The sequence below is a fragment of the Herpailurus yagouaroundi genome, unplaced genomic scaffold (genome assembly GCF_014898765.1).
Source record: "Herpailurus yagouaroundi ecotype Mexico unplaced genomic scaffold, PumYag 196, whole genome shotgun sequence".
NCBI classification, from domain to species: Eukaryota; Metazoa; Chordata; class Mammalia; order Carnivora; family Felidae; genus Herpailurus; species Herpailurus yagouaroundi.
Genome location: NW_024412427.1, coordinates 1,351,089 through 1,378,815, shown reverse-complemented (window position 1 = coordinate 1,378,815; position 27,727 = coordinate 1,351,089). Strand labels below are relative to the sequence as shown.

The 27,727-nt window shown below is 57.1% G+C and overlaps 1 protein-coding gene across 1 annotated transcript in view; it reads right to left on the bottom strand.

The window, feature by feature from the left end:
• The window catches only part of CDH22 (cadherin 22), an 82,959-nt gene that overhangs the window by 20,652 nt on the left and 34,580 nt on the right, over positions 1-27,727 (bottom strand). Inside the window, exons 9-13 of the mRNA XM_040446789.1 lie at positions 24,782-24,901; positions 16,260-16,427; positions 12,466-12,659; positions 9,495-9,748; positions 622-758 (exon numbers count right to left, since the gene is read on the bottom strand). Of these exons, the coding sequence (XP_040302723.1) occupies positions 622-758; positions 9,495-9,748; positions 12,466-12,659; positions 16,260-16,427; positions 24,782-24,901 (873 nt within the window). The remainder of the gene's footprint in view (positions 1-621; positions 759-9,494; positions 9,749-12,465; positions 12,660-16,259; positions 16,428-24,781; positions 24,902-27,727) is intronic.

Sequence of the window (27,727 nt, the reverse complement as noted above, 5' to 3'; positions counted from 1 at the left end):
ATGGCTGATCACTCTGCCCCTCACCAACCATGCTGGTTTCCTCGCTGTTCCTCCAACGTGCTGGGCAAACTACTACCTCAGGGCCTTTGCACTGGCTGTTCTCTGCCCTTAGAACACTCTTCCCTTAGACATGGGCCCGACTCCTTCACTTCAGTGAGGTCTCTGTTGAGATGTCTCCTTCTCAGGGAGGCCTTCTTCTAAGAGCAACAACACCCTCTTCTTCCCAGTCCCTTTCCCTGGCCTTCCTTCCCGGTTTCTTACTAGCCCTTCACACATCTGACATATGTACACCCTTTCCATCAGTTTGCTGACACTCTAGCCCTCCCCCACAAAGACAGGAGCTTTTCTGTCTTGTTCAGGGCTGTATCCCCAGCCTCTAAAACAGGGCTTCGTATGTAATGGGTGCTCAATAAATGCTCAAAGAAGGAAGCCAGCTTCAAGACCGGCTCTTCGCCTTTCAGCTTGGGATCCTTCCCAGGTCTTTGCTCCTGCCCATCAGCTTTTGCCTCCTGCAACTCAGCCATCAGCGCTGGGTTTCTTTCTCTTTGCCCCGCCTCAGCCCCGCCCCTCACTCTGCCCTCGTCCCCCCCCCCCCCATATCCGCCCCGCCCCCCGGCTCACCAGCCTCCATGGCCAGCACCGTGATGTTGTGCCAGCCCGCGGTCTCGCGGTCCAGCCCCTTGCCCGTCACGATGGCGCCCGTGTCCGCATCGATATCAAAGATCTGATCCAAATCGGAGTCACGGTCAATGGCGTACCTGAGGGAGGCAGGGAGGGGCTGATTGGAGGTGTCCTGGCATCAGGTGGAGCCCATGCCCATGTCCCCTCCAACCCACCCTAAAAGAGGGACCACCTGCCAGGGAGACCCCGGGAGCAGAGACACTCTTTCCAACAGAGGAGGGGTGGAAAGGGATCTGGGTTTGGATCTCTGCTGCACCGGTACCTGCTGTGTGACCGCGGGCACCCTCAACCTTTCTGAGCCTCAGTTTTCCGCAGCTGGGTAATGGGGCTAATAATTTGCACCCCACAGCTGTGAGGGCTGGAAGCGGGCAAAGACCCTGGCACAGCGCTATAGCACCCACTGCACATTCTATCATCTTTCCATAAGAGGTGACCCTAGAATTGGGCTTGTCAAGGGGGCGGGGCAGGCAGTCCGGGCGGGGAGGGAACAGAGGTGCAAAGAATCCTTCCGAGAAAGGCGGGCAGGGATTGTTCAGAGAATGGCAAACGGTGCCAAACGCACAGAACGGGGAAGCAGGCAGAGCGTGGCCACCCCCCCCCCCCCGGGGGCGGGATTCAGGGGGTGGGGGGGGGGGGGGGGGGGGGATGGGGAATTCGGAGCAGGAAAGAGGGGGTCGGCGTGGAGGCTCCAGCCCAGGGACCCGGGCTGAGCGAGTGCGGTGGCGAGGGGTCTGGGCGGCGGTGGGGGTGGGAGTGAGGGTGGGGGGGTGGCCGGCGGCCCCTCCCCGCCTGCGCAGCACGCGCGAGCTAATCTGCGGCTTTTCAGTTGCCGCGTGAAAAAGCCCTTTGTTCCGCCTTCTTCCCGGGCCTTTGTGCGGCGGCTCCAGGCCTGAAAGGCCCGTGTCCAACACATGTCTCGGGCGGCGGCCCAGAGAGGCCCCGCCAGCTCCGGCCGCCGCTTCCCGGCGCTGATAACGCGGGCGGGGGGCGCCGCCTGGCTGCGCGGCCCACAAAGGCCTGGAATGCCAAGCAAGGGCGCATTGTGCGACGAGGACAAAGAAGCTCGGCAGGGCGGGGCTCAGCCTGAGCCGCCAGGCCCCTCCCACAGGGCGGAGAGGGGCCCTTTCCCCATCTCCGAGAAGGGAAACTGAGGCCCAGGAAGGTGAGGACACGAGACACGCCCCCTGCTGGAGGCACAAAGTCCCGAGGTGGACCCTTCAGTGGGGCTTAGCTGCATTACCAAACTTTCGGGGGCCTCCGTTTCTTCATCTGTTAAATGGGAATGATGACACCCAGTGGAACTGACGGGTCTGAGACAGAGCTGGGTTTGAATCCTGGCCTACCTCCTCTACCGGTGTGACCTTGGACAAGTCACTGACCTCCTTGGCCTCTGTTTATCTGGAAAACGGGTGATTTGTACTCACCTCACACCGGTGTGGGTTAGAGGAGCTAATTCATGGGACTGGGGGCAAAGGCAGCGAAGGCAAACTGTGTGACCAACTATAAAAGGCTGTGCCTGTGGGGATAGTGGGCACTACAGCCAGGCTCCCCAGCCCCCACTAACTCTCCTTCCTGTCCCTCAGCTGCTAAACCCACCTCCTCCTTGCCCCCGACCAACCTGGGCCCTCCTGACCCGGGTGAAAGTGACCTAAGATGACACTTCCTTCCACTAGACAGCACTTAATAGTTTGTAGCCTGCTTTTCCTGCAGCCAGCTCTCTGTGCGTTCCTTTACGCCCAGACATTGAGTGCCTCCTCTGTGCTACGTCCCGGGGATAAAAGGGCAAAACGAGATAGATGAGGTGACCACCTAGCATCCTGTGATGCTGATGGGATCTCCCCCGTCTTACAGAGGAAGACACTGGGGCTCAGAGAGGAAACTTGCCAAGCTTAGGACTGCCACGTACGGTTGTGCAGGCTGTGTCCTGCACAAAGGTACCAGGCTGAAGGGGTGAAGCGGAGTGAAAGTCTAACCAGTCAGTGTTCAGCTTGCCAAGCCACGTGTCCTAGCTGAGGGAGTATCTTCTCAGAGAGGGATTTTTTTCCTTATTTATGCAAAGATGCCATGTGGGCTAGTGATGACCCTGCCTAAAATTGCACAGGGACTGTCACAGAATTGGAATTTGTACCCATACTGGGGACTCTATACCCAGAGTTCTTTTTAGCTCGTTGAACCATCCAAAACTGCAAAGCACGGCACCTCAGGTCCCCTTTGCCCCCAGCCTGGCCCTGACAGATATTTGGGTCCAGAGGAGGAAGAACCAACCTCTGAGTGTCAGCTCAGCTGGAAGGAACCTCCTCTTGGTTTTACCGGTGGGAGAATAGAGTCCAGGAGAAGGCCTAAGGCCTGCACAGCCTGGGGCTCCTGATCACTGGGGGGAGCCGGGTGTGAGAGCTTGTGGAAGGATGCCTACCAGCTTCTTGCTTCTCCCCTTCCTGCTCAGACCTCCCTCCTGTTCTCTCTCCTCCCAGCTTCTCTCTTTTGTTCCCTCCTGGAGGGGAAGGGGGCGGCTGGAATCTAAGTGGAGGCAGCTGTTCCCAAGGCCGTGGGGCGGGCCGCAGGGACCTGCCATTAACCAGCAAAAGACTTGGGGCTGCAGGTCAGCGTGGCTGGCTGAGCCCAGGTGGTTTTGTTCCAGCTCAAGAAGCCAGCCAGTGAGTGGGAGGGAGGGGTGGAGGGGCGCGGCAGGAGGCAGGGAGCACGACCTGGCAAACATGGGGGGGGGCCGGAGGGGGGAGGCTTGTGGACCTCACGTGTAGGTGCATGAGTTGTGCGGCTGGTCTGTGTTGTGGGTGGAAACCGTGTGTGTGTGTGTGTGTGTGTGTGTGTGTGTGTGTGTGAGAGAGAGAGAGAGAGAGAGAGAGAGAGAGAGAGATACTGCTGTGCTGTTGGAAAAGCAAACGCTCGAGAGAGGCAGCCGCTTAGCCCTGGGTGTGGGTCCAAGTCTACGATGCCCCTGACAAGTCACTTCCATCTTTGAACCTTAATTTTGAGCAAAATGGAAATGATAATCCTACCTTGCGAGTTGCTGGGAGGATTAAGTGCCTAGCTGGGGGATAAGGTGCCTAGCTGAGCTCTAGGAAAATTACTCCGTGAGAGGGAACTATTGTTATTCTAATTATTATTCAGAACCGTCTGGTAAGGGGTACGCAGGAGCCCCTCCCACCCAGAATGTGGTCCGTGTGCTCTGGGTTGGGGGGGGGGGTTGTGGGAGGCACCCTGTATGGACGGCCCAGAGTATTGCCAGTGGGCTGAGAAGGGCAGGAGGCAGCTGTGAGTCTGGAAGGTCCTGCTCCTGGTTCAGTCCGCTGGGGCCTGGAGGGCAGGAAGGGGAAGCGGCACAGGTGTGGGTGGAGAAGCGCAGCGAGAGAGTGTGGGTAGGTGTCAGCTAGTGTGCGTGCGCGTGCACGCTTGTGCATGCGTGCAGGGGAGGCCCCGGGATGGAGGTCTGCAGTGCCGATCTGGTGCCCAGCGGCCTTCGTTTGAAATCTAGCTGTGTGGCCTTGGGTAAATCACTTAATCTCTCTGTTCTTGTTTCCTCCTCTTAAGAATGGAGATACTATCAATACCTGCCTTACTGCTGACCCCGCGGCGGCGAGGATTAGACAAGCGACTAGCAGCACAACACTCACGAGAGCACTGGGCACCTGCCGCGTGCCCGGTGAGTCAGCTCTGATGCTTTTTGCCAGGCCTGCGGGCGGGCTTTACACGCGTGAGCTCCTCAGATCTTCCCGGGTACTCTTATCACCCCCATGTCGCAGATGAGGAAACTGGTCTCTCAGAAGCCGGACGCCTTGCCCTGGGTCGAAAGGGCTGCGTAGTGGCAGAGCCAGGTTCCCAGCCCACACGGGTCCAGGGCCTCAGGTCTTAAGAACACGCCCCTCAGAGCCAGCCGGGTACACCTGCGGGCACTCCCACACACTCTAACAGCCCCAACTGCCGCTGTCGTCAAGGTTAAGGGTGGGAGGAGTGGGGAGGGTACTGCTTCCTGGCCCCGGTGTGCACGTGGTTTTTCTCCAGGTAACTATCTGCATAGACAACGCACACAGGCACGATAAACACGAAAGGCTGAGGCTCCCGCGTGTATGGCCTGCCCAGCGCTCCCCGGTGGGCTCGGTAGGAGGCTGAATGAATGACGGAGCTACTGGAGGGAGAATCTCTTCAGATGCAAAAGGGGCTCCCCCACCCGCCAGCAGGGAGTCCCCTCTGCCCCCTCCACCCTGTCTGTGACTCTTTCTCTCCTACCCGCCCACACCCTGCCCCCCTCCCCAGCCCCGGCTTAAGACACCCACTTAAAGCCCACACATGATGCCTGGGAATTCGTATGTGGTTAGTACTGGCTGCGGAATGAAGGGTAGAAACGGGTGGCCAGGCCACGAAGAAAAATAGTAATGTCCATTTCCTGAGGACCTACTATGTGCCAAACAAGCCTCCCTCCAACCCTGGGAGTGCCAAGCACGGAACCTAGTAGGACACAGGAGACATTTAATACCTATTTTTTTTTTTTTTTTTGAGTAAAAGAATGAGGCAGGTACTATCGTGATGTCCATTTTAGAGATGGGAAAACTGGGGCTCGCTGTGGGTCCAGTGATTTTCCCACGGTTCGATAACTGAGCTGGGATTCCGAGCCAGGCCCTCTTCGATTCCAGAGCCTACGTACTTTCTGCCGCACCCCACTGTGGAGAGCTGGGAGGAAATGAGATATTTGCTCCCTCTGGCCCGGTGTGGGCTTGGCTGTTTTCAGTGTTCAAGGGAGACCCGCCGGGCTGTAGGGCTATGCTGGGCTGATCAAGGGCCTCTCTGCCCCTCAGAGATGAGCCCATCCGAGCACCGTCCTTCCTCCCTCCAAAGCTTCCAAGGCTTCCCATCGCCTAAGCACAGAGTCCTACTGCTTCACCTGACGTTCAGGGTCCTTCCCAGCCTGTCCCAAGTGCCCCTCTGTCCTCATCGCCGCACACCCTGACACGAGCTCGTCCAGCTAATCATCCTGCGGCTGGACTTAACCTCCTGGCTCCATGCCTCTGTTCCTATCGCCCGGCGCTCCCCGTCACCCCAACCTGGAGCGCCCTCTCCCTGGTCCAACCTCGCCTCTTCAGCCTCGCTCTGGGGCCTTCTGGGGAAGCCTGGGCTCACTCCCCTCCGTGGCGCGCACCGATTACTTGCCCTTCCGTGGAGTTCTGTACTCCCCCAGCCCCTGCCTCAGGCCAAGACCACTGGGACTTAGATCTGTCACTAGATGCCTTCACGTGGGGGCCTAGCCCTCCTGTCGGCCCGCGTCTGATTCGCCTGTGTGCCTTCCGCACAGGGGAGGACACCTAACCACACAGAGAGTAAGAAGCAGGGGTGGACACGAACCGGAGGCTGGACTCAAGAAGCTGACAATAATGGGTTAAACCATTCCTTCCTCTTTCAAGCAGCATGACACTGGGAGAGTCACTTCTCTCTGTGCTTCACCTCCCTCTGTAAACCGAGTAGGATTCCTCCTGAGGGGGAAATGCCACAATGCGAGGCACTGTCCACTCTTCCCAGTGCTGAACTCAGGAAGATATCACTCTGTGTATCTGCACCTCTGCATTCCCCAGGTGCCTAATGTGGTAGGCAAAATCTCCCAGGACACCACTTAATGTCTTCACCTCCAAGAACATACCAAGCCGCCCCTGCCTCAGGACCTTTGCACTCGCTGTTCCCTCCACCTGAACCTGACCGCTCTTCCTCACAGCTTCACAGGTCGGCCTCTCTCTTTATCTGATCTCAGCTCATCTGCCAGCTCCTCAACTACTCATTCCATAGTAGCCCCTGCTGCCCCAACCCTCCTTATCCCATTACCCTGTTTACTCCCTTCATAGCTCTTCTCAGCAATTATTTCAAGACTGTCAACGAATGCTTCACTACTTGTAGACTGTGTCCCCGCCCCGGGAGAAGGCAGCCTCTATGCGTCCGGGGAAGAGGTTTTTTTTTTTTTTTTTTTACCTTTGTTTCCCCCTTGACTCAACGTGTAGGTGGTGACTTGAGTCGCTGACCCTTAGAGATCAGGAGCTGGGATACAAGCTGGGCTCTGGGCAGTACGTGGGTCCCATGAGGAGCCCTTCTGTCTCTCAGTGGCACCTCACCGGCCTCTTGTTTCCATGTCTGTCCTCTGTAGACGGGGGTGCTCCTCCCCAGCTCTGCCCTTGGCTGAGTCAGCTTCCCCGGGCCTGGCTCAGGGCCGGGCGGGCATGAGGAGGAGCTGGGTAAATGTTTGTGGTGTTAAACTGGACCTGTCTCGAGCTCCTCCTCGCTGAGGAGCCCCAGGGAAGGGGCCAGCAAAGAGAGATGAAAGAAGGTGAGAAGCTGGTTTCAAAGTCGGCCCTTTCCGAGCAGATAAAAGCCGGAGGAAAGGGAAGCCAAGGGAGGGAGGAGGGGGGAGACTAAGAGGGGGTGTGAGAGCCACACTGCAGGGGAGGGGAGCAGGCAGACAGGAGCACTAACCTGGGAGGCAAGGACTCAGCTCCTACTCCTGGCTCTCAACTCCCTGGGAAGGTTCCGGGGGCACCTCCTCCCCGGCCTGGCCCTCAGTTTCCTCCCAAACGTGGGTGACGATTCCCTCCTGGGAGAGGTCTGCGGTCCAGCCAGAGGCTAGGGAGATGCCGCCAGATGCCTGGGCGGAAGGGCAACGGAGGAGCTCAGAGGCGGCAGGACGGCTCTGACGAGGGCAGGGGCGGCCCAGGCCCTCTGGACAGAGGCCCTCGAGGCCTGTCAGACTTGGCTTTTGCTGCCTCGTCTCCCTCAGTCCACTGTAGCCATCACAGCTGCTCTTCTCCAGCACATCTACCACTCCCCTGCCTCCATCTGTCTGCACATGCTGTTCCTCTGCCTGGAATGCCCTTCACCTCGTATTTACACCTGACCATACGCAGGGACCAGCTCGGTTAGTTTCCTGCCTCCTCCAAGGAGGTCTTTTAAGACCCCTGAGGGCATTTCCCAGTCTGGGAGCCCACAGACAGTGGCAGGATGGCCTCTCTGCGTCCTCACCCAGGGCCGCCATGTAAGATTGCACAGGCTGTGCACTGTACAACTCAGGGAACCATTCCCATGGATGGTGATGAGAATGTTACCCATCCGGAATTGTGTAATGCAGAGATCCTCAAACTAACCTCCTTTCTCCCTCTCTTCACTGCTCAGCCACATAGTTGGTTCAGGGACTACTTACTGATTATGTACAGGGATTTCGGGGAGGAAGCAGGGAGCTCAGGAATCTCCTTCCTGTCTGTCCAACAATGGCCATTGCCCCTACCCCCCTGACGTCCTCTGGATCAGTTTCTGCTGCAGCCTTTCTTCCCTTCTCTTCTGTCCGACCTTCTTCCAGCTTGGGTCACAGTCAGGGACACCGACAGAGCTGCAGCGTCCCCTCCCCTGGACGCTCCTGCCTCCCTCCCTGCTCGCCCCTCTCTCTCCCTGTGTCTGTTTCTCTTTCTTCCCCTTTCTGGCTTTCTCAGCAAATCTCCGCTGTCTCTACATTGTCAGGTAGGCCCTCTGCCTCTTTTAGGTACTCCCCCCCTTTCCACTGGCTCCCCCCTCTCTCTCTGGCCTCCTCCTCCCATTGGGGGTCTCTCCCCATCCCCTTGAGTCTCTCTCTGTCTCTTTTCTCAGTCTTTGTCTGCTTTTCTATTCCAGTCACTCACCATGCAGGCAGTGAATGTCCACTGAGTGCTGGGCGTCAGGCTAGGCCCTGAGGGTAAACAGAATCCCCTACCCTCACGGAGCTTATCTTATAGTGGAACGGAGACACGCAAAGTAGTCAGAAAAATAGGTCGTATGTCAGATCGTGATGTGGTGGGGCTGGGGGTTGGGGGGGGGGTGCCGAGCAAAGACCGGGGGGAAGTAAGACGACAGATTGCGGGGGTACTAAGGAGGGGAACATTCTAGGCAGAGGAATCAACAGTCACAAAGGGCCCGGAGGCCGAGAGTGAGCTTGGTACATCTGTGGGGCTGTGAGGGGGCTAGTGTGGCTGAGCAGAGAACTAGGAAGCAGGGCCATGGGAGCAAGGGTCAGAGAGGGTACAGAGCTCATGGCTCTGGGGGTCATTGTGAGAGCTTGGTCTTTTATTCTGAGCCAGATGGGCGCCTCTGGGTGGTGGTGGGGGGGGGGCGGGGAGGCTCTGAGCAGAGGAGGGCGGTGCTCTGATTTCTGTTTGGGCAGGATCGTGAGCCTCCCGGGCCAGTTCCGGATTAAAGAGGGGGCGGGGCAGAAGCAGGGAGACCAGCGCGGGGTAGGGGGAAGTTCAGGAATGGGGGTAGCAGCAGACGTGGAGGGAGGCGGTCGGATTCTGGATAGCCTGCTAAAGCGGGGATGGCGGGGACGTGCCGGTGGTTCGGAGGGAGGTGTGAGAGAGAGGCGGGAGTCAGGGGGTCTCCAACATTTTTGATCTGAACTGTTAGGGTGTTTATGTTTTTGTTTTCTTTGGGTGGAGAGACCTGGAGCTGAACATGGTGAAGTCTGGGGTGCCTAGGGGAGCCAGATGGCCAGGTGAGCAAGAGTGTGGAATCGGGGGTCATAGGCATGTGGATGGATAGGCTGAGGGCACCGAGGGAGCCAGTATAGACAGAGGAGAGGGGCTGAGCCCGGTTCACTCTGCGGCGTCTGTCGCTCCTGGGTCTCCCTCCTTGTCCTGAGTCCCTTGCCTCTCGGTGACCGTTCTCACACCTGTTTCCTTGGTCTCTGTGTCCACCCTCCTTCTCTCCCCCCCCCCGCCCCTCCCCCTGTGCCCGCAGTCCGTCCGCGGGGCAGTGGCGGGATAGCAGGCAGCAGGCGTGGCCCCGGGCGGGGGTCTCACCGGACGGGCCGGTTGGCGGCGTCGGGGTCCCGCGCCGTCACCACGCCGACCAGGGAGCCCACCTGCGCGTCCTCCTGCACCTCCAGGAGGTCGGAGGGCGGCCGGAACTCGGGGGGCTCGTCCACGTCGGTCACGGCCACGCGCACGATCGCCTGGTCGCGGAACGTGCCCAAGTCAGCGAAGCGGGGATCCACGAACTTGTTGAGGGCCTCCAGGACCACGGTGTGCACGGGCTGGGACTCGAAGTCCAGGCGCTGCGGGGAGGGAGCAGAGGGCGGGTGAGGGGGCCGGGTGGGGTCCGCGTCGGGAGAGGAGGTGAGGGAGGCGGGCCCAGAGGGGGCGGGGCTGGCCCAAGGTCTCGTCAGTCGACTCTGCCGGGGGAGCCCGAGTAATGGACTGCACCAAGGAACCAGCGTTGGAGACCCAGACCAACCTTCCCTGGTCGCAGGTGGGCAAAGTGAGACGGCAGGGGACAGTCTTGCCTAGGGACACACAGCCCATCAGGGCTAAAGGCCACTGCCCCCCCCCCCCCAACTTCCCGCCTCCCAGCACAGAATGTTGGGGCATTTGATTCACGTATTAATTCACGAAGCACTTACTAGGCACCAGTGCTTTAAATACATTAACTCATCTGATTTTACAACATCCCTAAGAGGCTTGGGTTGTGATTCTCTCATTTTACACAGGAGCACGTGGAGGCCCAGAAGGCTCTGTAACTTCGCCGAGGTCACTTAGTCACCGGCAGAGGCAGGATTCAAACCCGGGGCCAGCGCAGCTCTCGAGTCCTGGCCCCTCCTCACGGGAGAGGACAGCGCACTGGTTCTGCGGCTGACTCGCTGTGTGTCTGTGGGCCATCTATTTAGCCTCTCTGGGCCTCAGTTGTGAGGGTTAAAGAGACATTCCCCCGGTGTGCTGTGTAGGCAGCAGCAACTAATGTGAGTTGAGCCTGATAAGCCAGGCTGCCTTAGAGCTTTCCTTGGAAATCTGGCTAAACCCACGCTGAGCCTTGCTTCTCATCAGGGAGTACTAATGGGTGACCTTCTGATGAATGAGCTCCAGGGCTGTGTGTCCGCTCCGGCCTTCTAAAGACAACGCCTTACAGCAAAGAGAAATCACAGTGGCGGAGCTCAGCCACCTCAGTAGTGTGGGGGGAGCTATCTGAGTGGCAAGGGTAACCTTCCTGGGGACCTGCCCTGTGCGTAGCGACCCTCCGTTTCTCTCAGAACATCCCCCCCCACCCCCCCGCACCTTCTCCAGCAGCAAAAAGACCACCTCCGTCCTCTGTCCTGTTGCCTGGGAAATCAGGACGCAGGGAGGCTGGCGGTAGCCGAGCCTGTGAGTGAGCGATGGGCTTTGGAGCCAGGCCATCAATCAGGCATGGGCTCCGCTCCCCGAGCCAGCGTGACTCCACAGAGACACCTTAGGCGCCAGGGCTGGAGCAGGTGGGAGGGGCCCGGGATGGGGGGAGGGGATTAGGAGCAGCCTGGGGATGAGAGCAAATGCAGAGGCAGGACTTGGGACCGGACTCTGCTGCTCTGTGATGCTGGTCCCCATCTGTGAAATGCGCTCATCTTCCGTGAGGATAAATGGAGCTCAGAAGACTGAAAGCCATGTAAGCTTAAAAGGGTAGATCCTGGGGGCGCCTGGGTGGCTCAGTTGGTTAGGCATCCCACTCCTGATTGCGGCTCAGGCCTTGACCTTACCGGGTTCGTGAGATTGAGCCCCAGAGCGGGCTCTGTGCTGGCAGCACAGAGCCTGCTTGGATTCTCTCTCTGCCCTCCCCTCTCTCTCTGCACCTGCCCCCCAAATACATAAATAAACATTTAAAAAAAGTGTGGGGTGCCTGGATGGCTCAGTCATGATCTTATGGCTTGTGGACTCCAGCCCCATGTCGGACTTCACGCTGACAGCGTGGGTCCTATTTTGGAATCTCTGTCTCCCTCTCTCTCTGTCCTTCCCCCCGCCCCAAATAAATAAAAACATCTTTAAAAATTATTTAAAAAAAAAAGGGTGGATTGTGGAGCCAGACTGCCTGGGCTCATAGCCCTACTCTGCTCTGCAAGGTACGTGACCTTGGATGCAGATTATTGAATTTTCATGGCCTCAGTTTCTCATCTATAAAACGGGCAATAATAGTACCCTTGGGATCGAATAAGTTAATACATGAAAAGCAGTTGAAGAGTGCCTAGCACACAGTCTACACTTTATTATTAGCAGTAATAGCTATTATATTTTAATCTTATGGGAAGTAGCTGGAGAAACTGGGGGTCTTCTCTTTTCACACCCTGGAGGCCAGGTAGGGAGCAGGTCGTTAGATGCTCATTGAGTGAAAGAAGGGCCCTCGGGGCAGGTGTTGCTGTGGGTCCCAGAAGGCAGGACCCAGGCTGACAGCAGCAGATTTAGGGCGACACAATCTGGCTGAGTGGGGGGGGGGGGGGAGAGCTAGCTTCTGGACAAGGGCAGGGAGCGAGCATCCCATCCTGGAGTGACCAGACCAACCGGGGTTCAAATCCGGACTCTGCCCCCTCCTGGTGTGACCCTGGGCCAGCCCTTTTACCCCTCTGAGCCTCTGTTTTCTCACTGGCAAAAATGGGCCGAAGGACTGAAGTCTCTTCAGAGGGAAACACGAGAATTAAAGGAAATGATGAGAGTGAAGGGTGTGGACTCGAAGGAGCCTGTGGCAGTGATTACACGAGCACAGAGCCAAATCTGGTTTGAATCCTGGCTCGCGTAACTAGCTGTGCAACCTGCACAAGCCTCGTATCCTCTCTGGGCCTCATTTTCTCGTTTGCAAAATGGGGCCGGTGCCATCACAGTTTCCCCAGGCTGGTCCTGGGTCTCTGGAGCGACCTCATCTCTGGAGCCGAGTGGGGTGGGGCTGTCTGGCTGCTCTGAGGCCTCCCAGACCTGGCCACCCTGGGTCGGCCTCCCCTGTCCCTCGAGGCGGTGGGGGCGGGGGGGGGGGGCACACCTTCTGCACTACAATGATGGCCTCCTGAGTGTCGCTGTCCGTGGTGACCTTGAACACATGGCCGCCGCTGCCGCTCTCCTCCTTGAGGTGGTAAGTCATGTCTGTGTTCTCGCCCACGTCTGAGTCCTCGGCCTTCACTCGTCCCACAGCCGTGCCGATGGGGGCCGACTCCTGAATGCTGAACTGGTACATCTCTGTAGGGGACACAGCTGTGAACAGGGATGGGGAGCAGCCCCTACCCTGACTTCCACCAGCTTTAGGGGACAGGAGGGGGGGGGTCCAGATGGGCTCCAGGGAGGACAGTGTCTGCAAGGGGCTCGCAAGCGGGCAGTGCAAAGAGGAGGGTCCTCATTCTGACCCTGGGTTTATTTGCTGATTGGTTAGGGAAAGTGCCTGCAGATTGGAGGGCTTCGGTTTCCCCATCTGCCCACGAGGGGCACAGAGGAGCACAGCGGTCAAGGCCCAGGCTCTGGAGTCAGCCCTGGCTGTGTAATCCTCAGCCTTGGTGTCCTCATCTGTAGAATGGAAATAATAATAGTGTCTTCCTAACAGCCCTGCCATTATCCCGATTAACTGAGATGATGGAGCATGAAAAGTGCTTAGTACAGAGCCTGGCCCATGGTGGCTGCTCGATAACGGGAACAAACTATATTACGGTAGTGGGGCTTCATGCTGATTTTTCTGTTGCCGTTGGTGTTCATGACATCGATTCCTTCCTTTCCACAGATTTGTTAAGCACCTGCGACATCTCAGATGCAGTTCTAGGCACCGGGCTTATGGCAACAAGCAAAACAGACCCAAATCCCAGCTCTCAGTGCCTTCCTCTTAAACAGGAAGAGAAAGACACAAACAATCACATCAGTAAAACAGGCAGTATATCAAATGGTGATAGGTGCTTTGGAGAAAAATAAAGTAGGGGAAGGGGAACGGAGAATACCGATGAGGGTGTGTGTGGAGTTTTAAATAGGGGAATCAAGAAAGGCTCCCGGGGAAGATGACATTTTTGCAAAAGTCTGAGGGAGGTGAGGGAGTAGGCCAAGCAGATATTTGGGAAAGAGCATGCCAGACAGAGGGAATGGCAGGTGCAAAGGCCCTGAGGTGGGTGTAAATGCCTGGCGTGTTTGAAGAATGGCAAGATGGCCGTTGTGGCTGGAGGGGAGAAGCAGAGCAGAAACAAGAAGAAATGAGGTCAGATGGGACACAAGCAGTACCCTGCTCTCGTCCCAGAGTTGAGGCCGAGATGAGGGTCAGTGCAGGTGACGCAGGGGCCGTGGAGCTGGGGATGTGCCGCTTGGAGTCCCCAAGCCTGGATGACTTGTGTGAAACGGCGGCCTCTGATTCATTCTCACACAACAGCCGGCACGGGGCTCTTTCTAAAACAGGCTGACGGTGCCACTCCCCTGCTTGAATCCCTTCCATAGCTCCCGCTGCCCTGAGGTGAGGCTGTCCGAGACCTCCGGCCTGCCCCACAGGACGCTTGCTGCCTGGCCCCTGCCCAAGTCTGCAGCCTCAGCCTCCCTCTCCCCGAGCCCAGACCTGCCCGAGGTACTTGTAATGCCTTATCTCCCTCTCTTTTCCCTTCTCTTGCGCCCTCCCCAATTCCTACCCTTCCTTCAGTCTTCCTGAATGTTCCCTCCTCCAGGGAGCCTTCTCAGACTAACCTCCAGGCTCTGCTCCTGTGCCCCAGGGCCACCAAGCTCATCCCTCTCCCTTTCTGCCTGTTCTCTCCCTGCTCTCTCCTCTCTCCTCTGCCTGGGGTGTGAGCTCCTGGAAGGCAGGAACCGTATCTCTTATTCATCAGGCGTCCTCGAAGCCTGGCAGAACACCAAACTGTCACATAAATGAAATGTGTGAGTGACTAGGGAGTGAATGAACGGAAAGGAGCAGGAGTTACTCGTCTACGCTCGCGGGGCTAACCCGGATTCAAGAGTCTGACAATAGCAAGTGGTGGTGAGGATGTCCTATAGCGGATGCGTGCGTTTTTTTCGTGGGGGGAACAGTCTGGCTTCATTTAGTAAAGCTGAAGATGAGTACATCCCATGAGGCAGCTATTCCCCTCTTCCTCTGTACATACACTGGGGAAATGCACGCAAAACGCGACTTGGAGATGTTCAGCGAGGTACAACAACGTATGCAGCAGTATCCTTCATAATGGCCTCAAACTGGAAACAAACCAAATGTCCGTGGACATAGAACGGGTACATGGTGGAACACGATCCAGCAATGAAAATGAATACATTGTAGCCACAAGCATGACCTACGAATTTTAAGGGGGGGGGGGGGCAAGACACAACCAGGTTATATGGTAGGATTCTGTTTATATAAGGTTAAAAAAACAGGTGAACTTAAGGAGGGACGTCAGGTGATGCGTGTATAGGTCAAGTGACTCCAAAGCAAAGAGGTGGCAATCTCAAAAGCAGATGGGGCTTAACTCTGGAGGAGGGGGTGTGGGGGTGAGTTATGATTAGGAAAGGCACATGGAGGCTTCGGGGGGGGGGGGGGGGTCTTCAAGGGTGGTTGCGGGAAGTGTCCGCTTTAGAATTATTTGCCAAACGGGCCATTTATATTTTACACCCTCCCGTTTGGGTGTGTGGCTCACAATAAAGAAATGTTCAAAAGAGAGAAAGAATGAGTAAGCGAATGAGTAGACGAGAGTCTTCCGGGGGCCCGGGGGCCCTCTCCTCTGCTCTGCCCCACTGCTTGTGGCTCAGAGCTGGCACAGAGCCCCGCCCAACTGGGCATGAGACTGGGAGGTCCCCACCCGTCCCCACGATGCCTCCAAGCGCCCCCATCAGCAGTGCGGCTGGGCCGGGGGAGTGGGCGGGCCAGTTTCCGCACCAGGCTCCCTGCCCCCCCACCCCCACCCCCGCGACACAGAGCTGGCTCCAGGCTCTGCCCACCCCACTCTGAGTCTGGGCTGAGGCGCTAGGCCCGGATGATGGTGCGCTCTCAGCTAAGGGATTGGATTCCCTTATCTCGCGGGGGTCAGTCCCCTGTGGCGGGCCTAATGTGAGAGCAGCAGACCTCAAGTAATGACTCTCCGATAGGGATCAGCCCGGCTCCCCGCGGCATTTAGTCTCTGCCAGCTTCGGTAGCTTCCCCAGTGCGGCTCCCAGCCGAGGCCTGGACAGAGGGGCTGGCTGGGCTGATGGGGAGGTGAGGGACTCGGCCACGGAGCCAGCCTCCCATCCCCGGTTGTGCCAGGAGAGGCGGAGAGCGGAAAGAATCCAGAACAGGGTCCTGTCCTCTGGGCTCACTGTGGGGACGGGCCTGTCACCCCGGACCTCAGCTTCTCCATGCAGCGTGGGTGGACCTCGGCCTGGGTCTGGCTGCGGTCGCTGTCTGCACCCCCGTGTCCCCCAAACTTGGGTCTGCGGCACATCACATGGAATAAGCGGAGTGGGGTGTGTGCTCGGGCCAGCGAGGGGCTGGAGCAGGTGGACGGATGGGGCTCAGCCTCGGCAGGAAGCAAGGTGAGGGGTGGGAAGGTAACCACGTTACGTGGCCGCGTGGGAAATCAGACAACTCTGAGGGCTTCCTCTGCAAGAAGCACGATGGGCGGGGGCCTGGGGGTAAGTGGGTGACTTGGGTGGACAGACAGACAGATTCCAGTCCTTCCTTTGGCCGAAGCCGAAGGGGAAGCATGAGGTCATGCGGTCGCTTGGTGGCCTGGAAGGAAGAACGGACCCCCGGACCCCCAGGACCCCCGCCACGGCAGCCCGACGGGAGAGGTGCTGGGCGTCTACCGGGCAGATGCAGATGTGACCGTGTCCCCCTGGGAAGGCCTCACTCACTCTGCGGGAAGCGGGGTGGGTTGTCGTTGACGTCGGTGACCACAATGGTGACGGTGGTGGAGCCCGAGAGGCCGCCCAGCTGGCCCGCCATGTCTGTGGCCTGGATCACCACCTCGTAGCGCTCCTGGCTCTCGCGGTCGAGGTCGGGCACGGCCGTCCGGATCACGCCTGTGGGTGAGTGAGAGTGAGGCCACGGATGCCCCCCCCCCCCCCCCCACGAGCTGGCGGCTGACACGGAGACCCCGCCACGGGCAGCGGCCGGGCTCGGGCAAGTTCAGGAGGGGAGCGCAGAAGACGCGGAGGTGGCAATGTCCAGAAGCAGGCCCAGCGGCCGGCGCGCACGAGGGCACACGCTCCCCCACGCGCTCACGCAGATGTGCTCGTACAGATAACTCGCACTCACATCTGCTCAAACAGATGTGCTCTTCATCTGTCGGTGGCGCTCACCAGAGCCAGGCAAGGAGCAGCGGCTCGCGGAGTGTTACAGGGCACCGACTCACTCACCCGGATTCACACACCGGGTACGTCCCGTACGCTTACATAAGAGCGCACGCAAGAACATACGTGAGATCGCACACACGCCCACGCACGTGCACCCTCACGGCTACAAGTGCGCACTCTTATTTTCACCCACCCCTCTCCACCCCGGAGTCAGCCCTAGGGTCCCTGTGCCCGGCCCTAGATGCTCTGTCCAGGCACTAGCTGATCACTGATCAGGTGATCCTTCAAGCTGTCAGTGCAAGAGGGGCAGGGGCCGCAGGAATGGGGGTGACCGCAAGATTAATTCTGCCGAGCGGAAGGCCGGGCTTCTTGTCTCCCTGCCAGTGGGAGCCCAAGGTGGAGGGGAGAGTCGATGAGGCATTCAGAGCCTCCCCCGCCACTCACTCCAACTTGCCGAGGACCAGGTGGTGACAGGTGGTGCCCGGGGCCTGAGCGCCAGGTGGAGTCATGCACCAGCAGCCCCAAGATGCGCCCCATAAAACCCAATCTCCGGCTCCTGATGTCCCCAGACAGCCCCCAGACTCCAATACAGGCAACAGAACGAGGGGAGAGGTTGCAGCGTGTGTGTGCATTTGTACGTGTGGCTGGGGGAGCCAGGAGGAGGGCATCTAGGAGGTGGCCCTGCGTTTATGGGATCGCACGGAGATACGGAAAATGTGTCGTCTGTCTGATCAAGAGCCGTGCAGACCCTCCATCGGCGGCCTCCCAATCCCCTCAATAGGCTCCCTGCTGATGACCCCTCTGAGAATGGTCTTCCCCAGGTCAGAGGGGTCTTAGAAGCAGCTGAACTTGGGATAAATCCCAGATCTGCCATTTGTTGGCCATGTGATCTTGGGCAAATCCCTTCCTCTGAACCTCCTTGTCTGTAAAATGGGACAAATACAATACCTCCCCGAAGAACGGGCATTCTCAACCTTGGCGCGATGGCCGCTTTGGGTGGCATAACGCTTACCCACTAGATGTCAGTAGCAGCACCCGCCCCACCAACCCCAATTCTGGTCAGAGCAGGCCCTCCTTGACCCGCCCCAGGTGCTGCGCCCCGACACTGGGACTGGGAACAGGGCGCCCTTCTGGTGATGAGGGGAGGGCCCGGGGCCTCTGCTGGTCTGTCCGCTGAGGCTCTGCAGCCCCAGATGGCGGGGACTGAACGGGGAAGGTGGGCCCACCAGTGCTCTCTGCCCCGGGGGGCTGGAAGGAAGGAAAGAGCAGAAGACGAGAGAGAAGAGACAGAAAAGACACGGGGGCCTGGGGAAGAGAGATGGAGAGGAACCTAGTGAGAGGCAGGAGGGAAGAGACGAGAGAGACAGGCACTGGGGACAGTGCCTTCGTGACCAGGGAACAGACGGTGAGGGAGACCTAAGGAGCCCCGAAAGAGAGAGGAAAAGAGGGGAGTGGTCAAGCAGAGAGAAATGCACACTCAGGAGGACACACGGAGAGAGAAGAACAGGAAGCCAAAGGCCTGGAGAGAGAGGAGCGGGGAGAGAAAGGCAGAGAACAACCGAGACAGACAACGGAGTCACAGCGCTGGGAAGGGGTGAAGAAAGGTGGTGGGAGGGAGGAAGGGGCCACCGGGCCAGAGACAGGGGCTCCCTGAGCGCACCAGTCAGAGGGGCCCGGAGGGGAGCTGAGCAGTGGAGCCCTTACCGCCTGCTAAGCTGTGTGCATTCGCTTTGCATCCAGGACCTCACTGAATGTAGAGGGGTGTTGGGGTTCGGGGCCGCCGAGCGTCTGTGAGCTCGTGCTCCAAAAGCTCGTGAGTGGGGCTGAGGGCTAGGCTCTGCTGCCCCTGCTGATTCTAGCTCCAGAGGACGTGGGGACACTAAGCTCTTGGAAACTGGTCACGAAGGCATGTAGATGATGAGCTGTCATCTCTGGGAGACTAGGAGGTGGGTACCCAGCGGCTCTGCTGCCTCTAGACCCAGCCCTGGGATCACACCCAGCGGTAGGTTGCAGTGCTCCCCCTAAAGCACACCAGCTGTCACGCACACCCTTGGGTCACCGCCTGGCACACGGACTCTTGGCCACGCAGCTTGCTTTGGCCAACACGGCATCAGCGAGTGTGACAGAAGCGGAGGCTCGACCAGCCCTTGTGTGCTGGGGGGCCTGTCCTCTTGGAACCCCCAGACCACTGTGCTGGAAAAAAGCCCAGGAGGAAAGGCCACACGGAGGGAGGGGCCCAGCCACGCCAGCTGTCCCAGCTGACTGGCCCACTGACTGTTGCCACACGAGTGACCCCAGCAAAAGAACTGCCCAGCCAACGCACAGAATTATGACCAATAATAAACTGTTGCTGCTTGAAGTCACTATGTTTGGGCGCAGTTTGTCATACAGCCGTAGATAGCTGATGGAGAAATCACGTTCCCGGGCCCGTTCCTCTCCTGGGCTCACTCGTGCAGCCGCGTTTCACTGGCTCATCAGCTGCCTGAAAGGCCCAGTGTGGCCTCATGCCTCATACGTGTGGCAGCTGGTCCCGGCTGTCAGCTGGGGCTTCTCCTGTCTCTAGCAGGCCGGCTAGCTTCCTTAGATGGTGGTCTTCGAAGAGGAAGAGTGAAGGCCACGAGGTCTCCTAAGGTCTAATCTGGGACTTGGCAGAACACAGTCTCTGCTCCCAGATTCAAGACTCCGCCTCTTTTCTTTCTTCTGTTTTTTTCGGTAAGCCCAACGAGGGGCTCAAACTCATGACTCTGAGATCAAGAGTCTCAGGCTGTACAGAGTCAGCCAGCCAGGCACCCCTCAAGACTTCCCCTCTCGACAGGAGCAGTGGCCAAGTCACTTTATCTAGAGGGGTGGGAGGAATTGACGGCATATTTTGTTAACCTGCTGTGTTCTGCTCCCCACTTCCCACCTTCTGATGCTGGGAGGAGCACCCTGGAGGCTGGTGCCTTTTCCCCCGGCTCTGTGAGACTGAGTGAGAGAGACAGAGACAGCACTAGTGGGGGAAGGGCAGCTAGAGAGGGAGAGAGAGAGAATCCCAAGCAGCCTCTGTACTGCCAGCACTGAGCCTGATGTGGGGCTCGAACCCACAAAGCTGTGAGAGCATGACCTGAGCTGAAACCCAGAGTCGGACGCTTAACTGACTGAGCCACCCAGGCGCCCCTACAGTCGTCCTTGAAACCTTCTGGCTCGGTTAAGTCCCTTCGTTCACTCATTTATTAGATCTACTTACTGAGGACCTACTACGCTACTTACTACTTATTGAGGACCTACTATGCATAAGGACCACAGAGTCACATATGAGGCAGTACAAAAAGGAGGGACTTTGGAGTCAGACAGACTGGTTCGAGTCTTCTTTCCGCCATTTACATGCTATCTGACCTTGAGCAAGCTCTTGAGTCCCCCTGAGCCTCAGCTTCCTATTCTATAAAATGGGGCTACGGTTCAATGAGACAAAGTTGCCAGTGACAGGTCTCACATTCCGGGGATGCCTTGATGATCCCCCCACTCCTCAAGTCCTGGATTTGGTTACCCGATAAATAAGTTCCATGAGGGCAGAGGTTCATACTGGCCTTGTTCATCATCTTACCTATCGGGTCTGGCACATAGTAGGTGTTCAGTAAACATCTGGACTGCCTGACCTATGGCCACGGACCCTCTGTCCCCCCTCTCACTGTGTGGGTGGCATTGTCTGTCGGTCTCTGGCTTCTCTGTTGGAACAGAAGCCCTGTGGGGGCAGAAACCAGATTTAGTTTATCATCCTGACCCAAGGATCTGGCACTTAGAAGGTGCTCAGCAAAGGTTTGTTTCATTCATCCCGGGAAAACAGACATGTCTGGCCCCAATTGAGACTTTTCAGCAGGTATCTTGAAGTCTCTGAGAGAGCCTTGCTATTCCTGCGGGGGCGGTGGTAGTGGAGGGGGCTGGGAATTAGAACCTGGCCACGGCTCCCTGCAGCCTTGTCCTCACCCATCGCCCCCAGTTCCAGCTGTCGTCCTCGCCACCCCTGCTGTCCCCTCCAAATTCTGCAGAAGGGGCCCTGGAGCCCAAGCGATGCCTCATTAGCCCACAAATGCCATCCCCGTAGCCCCTGTGGGGGGCTTGCTGGCAGGCCTGGCCTTTAAAACACACAAGTTAATTCCTCCTCTGGCACTCGGCCTCATGGCACCCCGCCTCCTCCTTTCCCTCACACCTTCCTCTCAGGGCCCGTTCCGGCTCTGCTCCCTGCTATCTGCACAGCGAGAACAGACTGTACCTCGCAGCAGCTGCTAAATATAGACCCGCATCAGCGGAATATTCCTGGCTGGGGAAATGGAGCTCGGGCTGGGAATGGCACCAGGGCGGCTCCTGCAGTGGGGCTGAAGGCAAGGGTAGGTGGGGGGCGGGGGAGGGGAGTCTGGTCCTTCCTGGGAAATGTCAGCAAAGACCTTCTCCGACTGAGCAAGTTGAGGACCCTAGGACGGGGAGCTCGTGTGCGCTGCCTCACCTTCCTAGCCTGGTGCCCGCTTGCTGGCCTCTTGGGAGCCCTTCCTGCCCTGCCCCCCGGGCCCCACGGCCTCCCACTTGCCACCCTCCTCCATGCTCTGGCTTACAACCTGGCCGTCCTCATCGTCTTGGAGTCTGGTCTTCCAACTGCTCACCCCTGCCACCTCCCAGACTCAATCCCGGCCCCTCCCTTCTTTCCACGTCCGGTCTCTTCCTTTCTGAAAGGGGATCAACTCTAAGGCCCCCTCGTCGGGCTGAATGAATGAAGGCTTCAGCAGCGGCAGCAGCCCCTCTGTGTATGGGCAGGTAGCAGATACTGAGCCGAGCACTTTGTATGCTTGCTGCTCCCTTGGCCTGCACGCTCCCTCCTAGACACTAATATCCTCCCTTCACTCGTCACCTCCCCAGAAAGGCCTGTCCTGATTTCTTCAGCGAAGTCAATCCCCTTACCCTGCTTTCTGTGTCTTGTTGCTACCTGACGTTCTGTTACACATTGATATGCTTACTGTCTGCATTCCCTCCTTGGATGAAAGCCCCTGGAGGGTAGGGTCTTAGATTTGCCTCCTGCCATAGGCTTAGAGCCGGGCACTTAGTAGGCACTCAACAAAGAGCTGTTGAGTGAGTGAAGGAACTCTCCCGTTGGACCCTCACAGTAATCATGTGAGATGAGAATTTATTATCCCTCTTGTGTGCATGGGAGACCAAAGCTTAAAGAGCCCCGGCTATTCAGAGAGCTCTGGGCCATATTTCGGACGGCCTCCTAGATGTTCTAAACGTTTCTTTCCTCCCTTCGCTCATCTTAAAGCCACTATGGTTAAAATGGAATTAATTAGCTCTGCACCAGATCCCAGGGCACATTCACTCATTCTTCTGCTCCTAGCTTTCTTAATCCACATTCCTCCTTCTGTTGCTGTAGATGGGGCCCCTTCCCATCCCAAGACCCAAAGGTGGGAACCCCTCAATCTAGTCCCCTACATTCATCCAGGTCCCCAAGGTTTGCCCTGAGCAGGATCTCACTGTCATCCCTCATTCTCCCTCCTCCGCATCTCAACTAACCCTCACCACCAATCCTGTGTCATCTTTGGCTCCCTAACTGGATGGAGCAGGTTAAGGAGGCTGGGTAGGGGCTGAGAAAAGGCACAGACCTTGGTGTTTGTCCTTTGGGGCTCTCTGCTGGGCACCCCAGGCTACTGAGTCTCCCTGAATTCAATTCCCGCCTCTGAGCCATGCTATCGAGAGCAGCCCGAGGGATCTTGTTAAAATGAAAACCTGAGCATGTCACTTCCCTGCCTAAAAGTCATCAATGAACCCAGAGTGTTGGTGAGGAGGAGGGGAAACAGGTGCCTTCCTACGTGGCTCTCGGGAGTGTAATCTGGTACATTTCGGCATTATCTATCCAGACTCCAAATGCATGTGCTCTTTGACCCAGCTTCTCCACTTCCCCGAAATTATCCTGCAGATATACTCACACAAGCACAAAATGATATATGTATGAGGTTATTCACTGTAGCATTGTTCGTTGTAGCAAAAGATTGGAAACAGCGTAAGTGTCCATCAATAGGGGACTGGTGAAATAAATTTTAGTGTATCCACAACAGCTGTTAAATAAAAGAATGAGGAAGCTCTTTATGTACTGATATAGAATAATCTTCAAGATGTATTGTTAAGTGAAAAAGGCAAGCAGTGTGTATAGTGTGTGTTTATAGCTACCGTTTGTATAGAAAAATAAAACAAATACATGTACCTATTTTCTTGTACATGCATAGAATAGCTCTGGAAAGATATCTAAGAAAATTACATTGGTTGCCTTGGGGACACAGACTGGGCGGCTGGGGGACTGGAAGGGGTGAGGAATTTCTACTAAATATCTGTTTGGACGACTTTTTGAGTTTTGAACCTTGAAGTGTGTTACCTATTTAAAAAACTTAATATTTTTCAAGTGAGTGAGTCCAAAATCTCCTAGGATATATACACCAAGTGGCTACCTTTGGGCCACAATTACTGGAGATAAGGGTAGGAATTTTGTTTTCTTTTTCCTTTTCTTCTTTCTTTCTTTCTTTTTTAACATTTTAAAATGTTGGAATGTTTCCTTTAAAAAATTTTTTTTTCAACGTTTTTAATTTATTTTTTGGGACAGAGAGAGACAGAGCATGAACGGGGGAGGGGCAGAGAGAGAGGGAGACACAGAATCGGAAACAGGCTCCAGGCTCTGAGCCATCAGCCCAGAGCCTGACGCGGGGCTCGAACTCCCGGACCGCGAGATCGTGACCTGGCTGAAGTCGGATGCTTAGCCGACTGCGCCACCCAGGCGCCCCTGGAATGTTTCCTAAAATGTATTACTTTTGCAAGGAGGAAAAAAAAAATGACAAAGATACTATGTGTGAGATAATACAATTATAACTGTGCTCATAGCCTGGAATCCTTAACCCCCGACCCCAAGAAAACAAACACCCAAACAAAAACCCAAAACCCAGATCCATCACGCACATACACCCTCCCCCACTACCCTTAGAATAAAATCCAAGGTCTTGAGCCTGGCTTATACTGACTGGGCCCAGTCGGGGCCCCCGCCAGCCAGCCCACGTCACATCTCAGCCTGCCTGCTTCCCCAGTCCTGAGTTGCTTACAATTCCCCTCATGCTTCAGGCTGTTGTTTCCCTTCCTAGTTTTTTGCCCGCACCATGCCCGCTGCCTAGAATGCCCCTCTCTGAATCGCGTTCAGGACCGCACTTTCTGAGCCTTTGGGCGATCAGCTGCCACCACCTCCCACAACTTTGCATCCCAACTGCTCGTGCGCGTGTGCCCCAGCCCCCGCCGGACTGTGAGTCCCAAGACGGCACCAGGTAAACACATTCGGGGCTGCCGCGTCTCATCTCCCGCCGTCGCCCCTGCCCTGCCCTGCCCCTCCCCCGCGGGCGCAGGGAGAACACCCCGCTGGGCGCCCGCAGCCACGCCCCGCTGGCTGGGTGACCTCAGCCGCAGCGCTTCTCTGGTCTGGGCCTCTCCTCCTCAAGGCCCCTCAGAGACGTCATCGGGTTCTAACCTCAGACGAAGTGAGTGGGGGCTGTGTTTGGTGGTGCCGGGGGAGGGAGAAGAAGCCAGGAAGTCATTCTTCTCCAACGGGGTCCTCCCAACAGATCCGTAACAACTGCCCTTTGAACAGAGCGTTCACAACCGCGGCAAAGATGCCCTCCACCAGCTGACTCCCCCGAATACACGTACGACCGGCCCCCTAAGGGCTGCAGGCCACACTAGCCTCAGTTTGGCACCAAGGACACGAGGGCCGCTTAGTTCGGACCTCCGAAGTCCTTTCAGGGCGCCCCATGTGGCCGCATCCTGCTTCTTTGTTTCTCTGCCAGTCTTGCCGGCGCCCCCAGGCCTATTCTTTTCTGTCCCTCAGCCCTTCGCTCTTTCTGTCTGGCCGCCCTTCCCTCTCCGCAACCCTGGAACAGGCAACACGCCTCCCGCTCTGGCCTCACTCTCTGCGCGGTCCGGTTAGAAGGCGGATCGCAGACCTTGGCCCGCCCTCTGGCCCTGCCCTCTCACGCCCCTCCTCCGAGTCCGCCCAGGCCCCGCCCCTCTGGCCTGGCCCCGCCCCTCACCGGTCTTGGGGTCCACGGTGAAGTGGTGCTCGCCGTCCAGCACGCTGTACACCAGCCGAGCGCTGCTGCCGTACGTGGGGTCATCCGCATCCGAGGCCATCACCTGCATCACCGACGTGCCTGGGCCCGGGGGACCAAGAGAGACGGGGGGGTCACCCGGGGGCCGCTGTGCCTGTCCTTCCCACCCCAGGGAAGCTGGGGGAGGAGATGCGGGCTGGGGGTCATGGCCAGTCCCCTCACAGTCCCCATCCCCACACCGACTCCCAACCCGCTTCCTGATCTGGGGCCTTCCTGTGGCTCAAGCATGACCATGGAATCAGAGCAGGATTCAAATCTCCCTTTGGTGGCTCCCAGCTGTAGGAAGGCAGCCTCTCTGAATCTGTTTCCTCGTCAGCAAATGGGGGTAGTCCTTGGTTCTTAACGTCGAGGGAATGCATTTCAAACTCTCAGGGCAGACTAGGCTCAGTCTCTCAGTGGGTGGTGGCAATGGTAATCTTCATCAGTTAAGGCCATAAGGGTCAGGGTTAGAGCCAGGACTGGAAACCAGGCACCTGACTCACAAAGCAAGGGTCTCCCTACCCACCCCAGCCCCTCCTGACTTCTCAAGAGAATTCTCTTTCTCCTGCCTTTCTCCCCCTCCAACCCGATGAGAGTTGGGGCAGCCCAGAGGATAACCAAGTTCCCTGGGGCTCAGAGGCCAGTGTCATTTGTATCTGGGGCAGGAGGATGGCAGGGCCCAGCTTTCCCTTTGGAAAGTAGTTGGCTATGGGCCCTCCTGCCCTCCTCGCCCCTCCCCCTAGGTGCCCAGACAGTCCCTGCCCCCAGAAACACACACACACACACACACACACACACACACACACACACACTTCTCCACATGCTCCGCACGCTCTGCACGTAGGCTGCTGGGGAGAGTATAAATTGGATAAAAGTCCATCAAACAGCGGCAATTAAGTTATTGATTTTCGACGCTGCCTCATTAAACTGGGAGCTTCTCTCGGCCTGTCCCAGAGATGGCTCTAATTTGACATCATGTTCAATTTGACGAAATCAGGGCTTGGGACGTGAGGCTGGACAGGATGGGGGTGAGGGGAGGGGTGGGGGAGGGGTTGTCGGATGGAGACACAGGCAAAGCCTTCTGGGCCATCTGAACCTTTCCAGAAAGCAGGGGGTGAGGTAGAAGACTCAAGAGGAATCTCGGGGGGGGGGGCTCAGAACCTCAAGGGGATGAGACTTGAGACCTCAAGTTTCACCCAAGGGGATGAGACTCAGACCTCACTTCCAGCAGATGCTGCCTTCTGAGTGCCCTGCTAGGGAGGGGATGGCGCCCAGACCTGATGAGGTTCTGGGTGGGGCCCTCCTGTGGCTGAAGTTGGACTCTCTGGGCCAGCAGGGTGGCACGCTGGGAGGGGAGGCCCATTCACTGCTCGGCTAATGAGTGAGGCTCTGGAAATGCTACTGCAGCAATTCTGCTAAACCCAGCCTGCCGCCCGCCTCTCCCGCCTCCAGCCTGGGGCCCTCGATCATTCCAGACAGACACATGTATTTATTTTTCACTCTTTTGCATTTCTCATTTCCTTCTCCGTGTCCCCCCCCTCCCAGCCTGAGCCTCTTAAACCGGCCCTGCAATGCGCCTCTCTTTGGCAGCTGCGGTTCCATGTCAACCACGTCAGGGCTGCCCAGAGAAGTGAATGTCCAGCTTCACCCGCCACTTAAATCCATCATCTCTAACCCTCATAGTGTTTCTGAGAGGCAGAGTGGGCCCCTTCAGGGTACAGGTGAAGAAACAGGTCAAACAGGTAAAAAGACTCGACCAAGAGCACACAGAGAGGAAGTGGTGGGATTTGAGCCCAGGACTCTCTGAGACCAAAGCCCTCCTGGGTGGCAGAGTCAGCACAGGCAGAGTGGCTCTGGGGATGGTGGCCCAGGGTGCTTAATCATGATCAGTGATGACTCCACCACTTATTAGCAGTTTGACCTTGAACACGTCACAAATCCCTTTGTGCCTCAAATTCCTCCTTTGTGAAATGAGGATGATAGCACTACCAAACTGCTGGGATTGGTTTTGAGAATTCAAATAGATTTCCATGTTCAGCACCGAGGACAGTGCCTGGCCCTTGCTAAGAACTCCGTAAACGCAGGTGGTTGTTGTCTCGGAGGCAAGGCACGCCAGTATACAATAGTACAATCATGCCTCCCTCACAGACTTGCTGAAAAGGGCGAAGATACATAAAGCATCAGGCTCATGGTGGGTACTCAATAAACAGTAGCTGTTGTAACTGTTATGAGAGAGGGTCTCCCTGTCATTCTCCTCTGCCTGTTCCCCCCACCCTTGGACAGGGCACAATGTCAGGCTGAGTGACTCCCCAGGGACATGGTTGATTTCTCTCTCTCTCTCTCTCTCTCTCTCTCTCTCTCTGTTTCTCTCTCCCTCTCTCTCCCTGGCTCCCTGGCTGCATCCCAGGGACTCCTGCGGGGATGATGGAATCATTTCCCCAATCCGGGATTCTTTATTGCAGCCATTACAGTTAATGCCGACACGTGGGGATGGTGAAGGGTCAGTGATTCACCACTGGCTCCCCTAGCTCCAGACCCCCTCCTACTTTCTTCACAAGTCAGCCGTAGCCCAGAATGAGCAGAGAAAAGGGTGCCAGGCCTATGGCTGCTATGAGGCCACCTCGGGGTCATACCCCCTACCTTCAGCAGTTTGTATTTTATGATGACCATCATGTCCAATCCCTCCTTTAGTCCTCAGGTCAACTGTGTGATGTGGATGCAGTGTTGTGCTGGTAAATGCTTAACCATCGTCTCCAAGGGGTAGATGGGTGGGGAGGAAGGCCCTGCTTTGTAGTGTTTGTTGATTTCCATGTTGATTTCCAAATACTCTCACCAGGGCCAATTTCAAGCTACCAATGTGGATCAGCTGGCTCACAAAACAGAAAATCA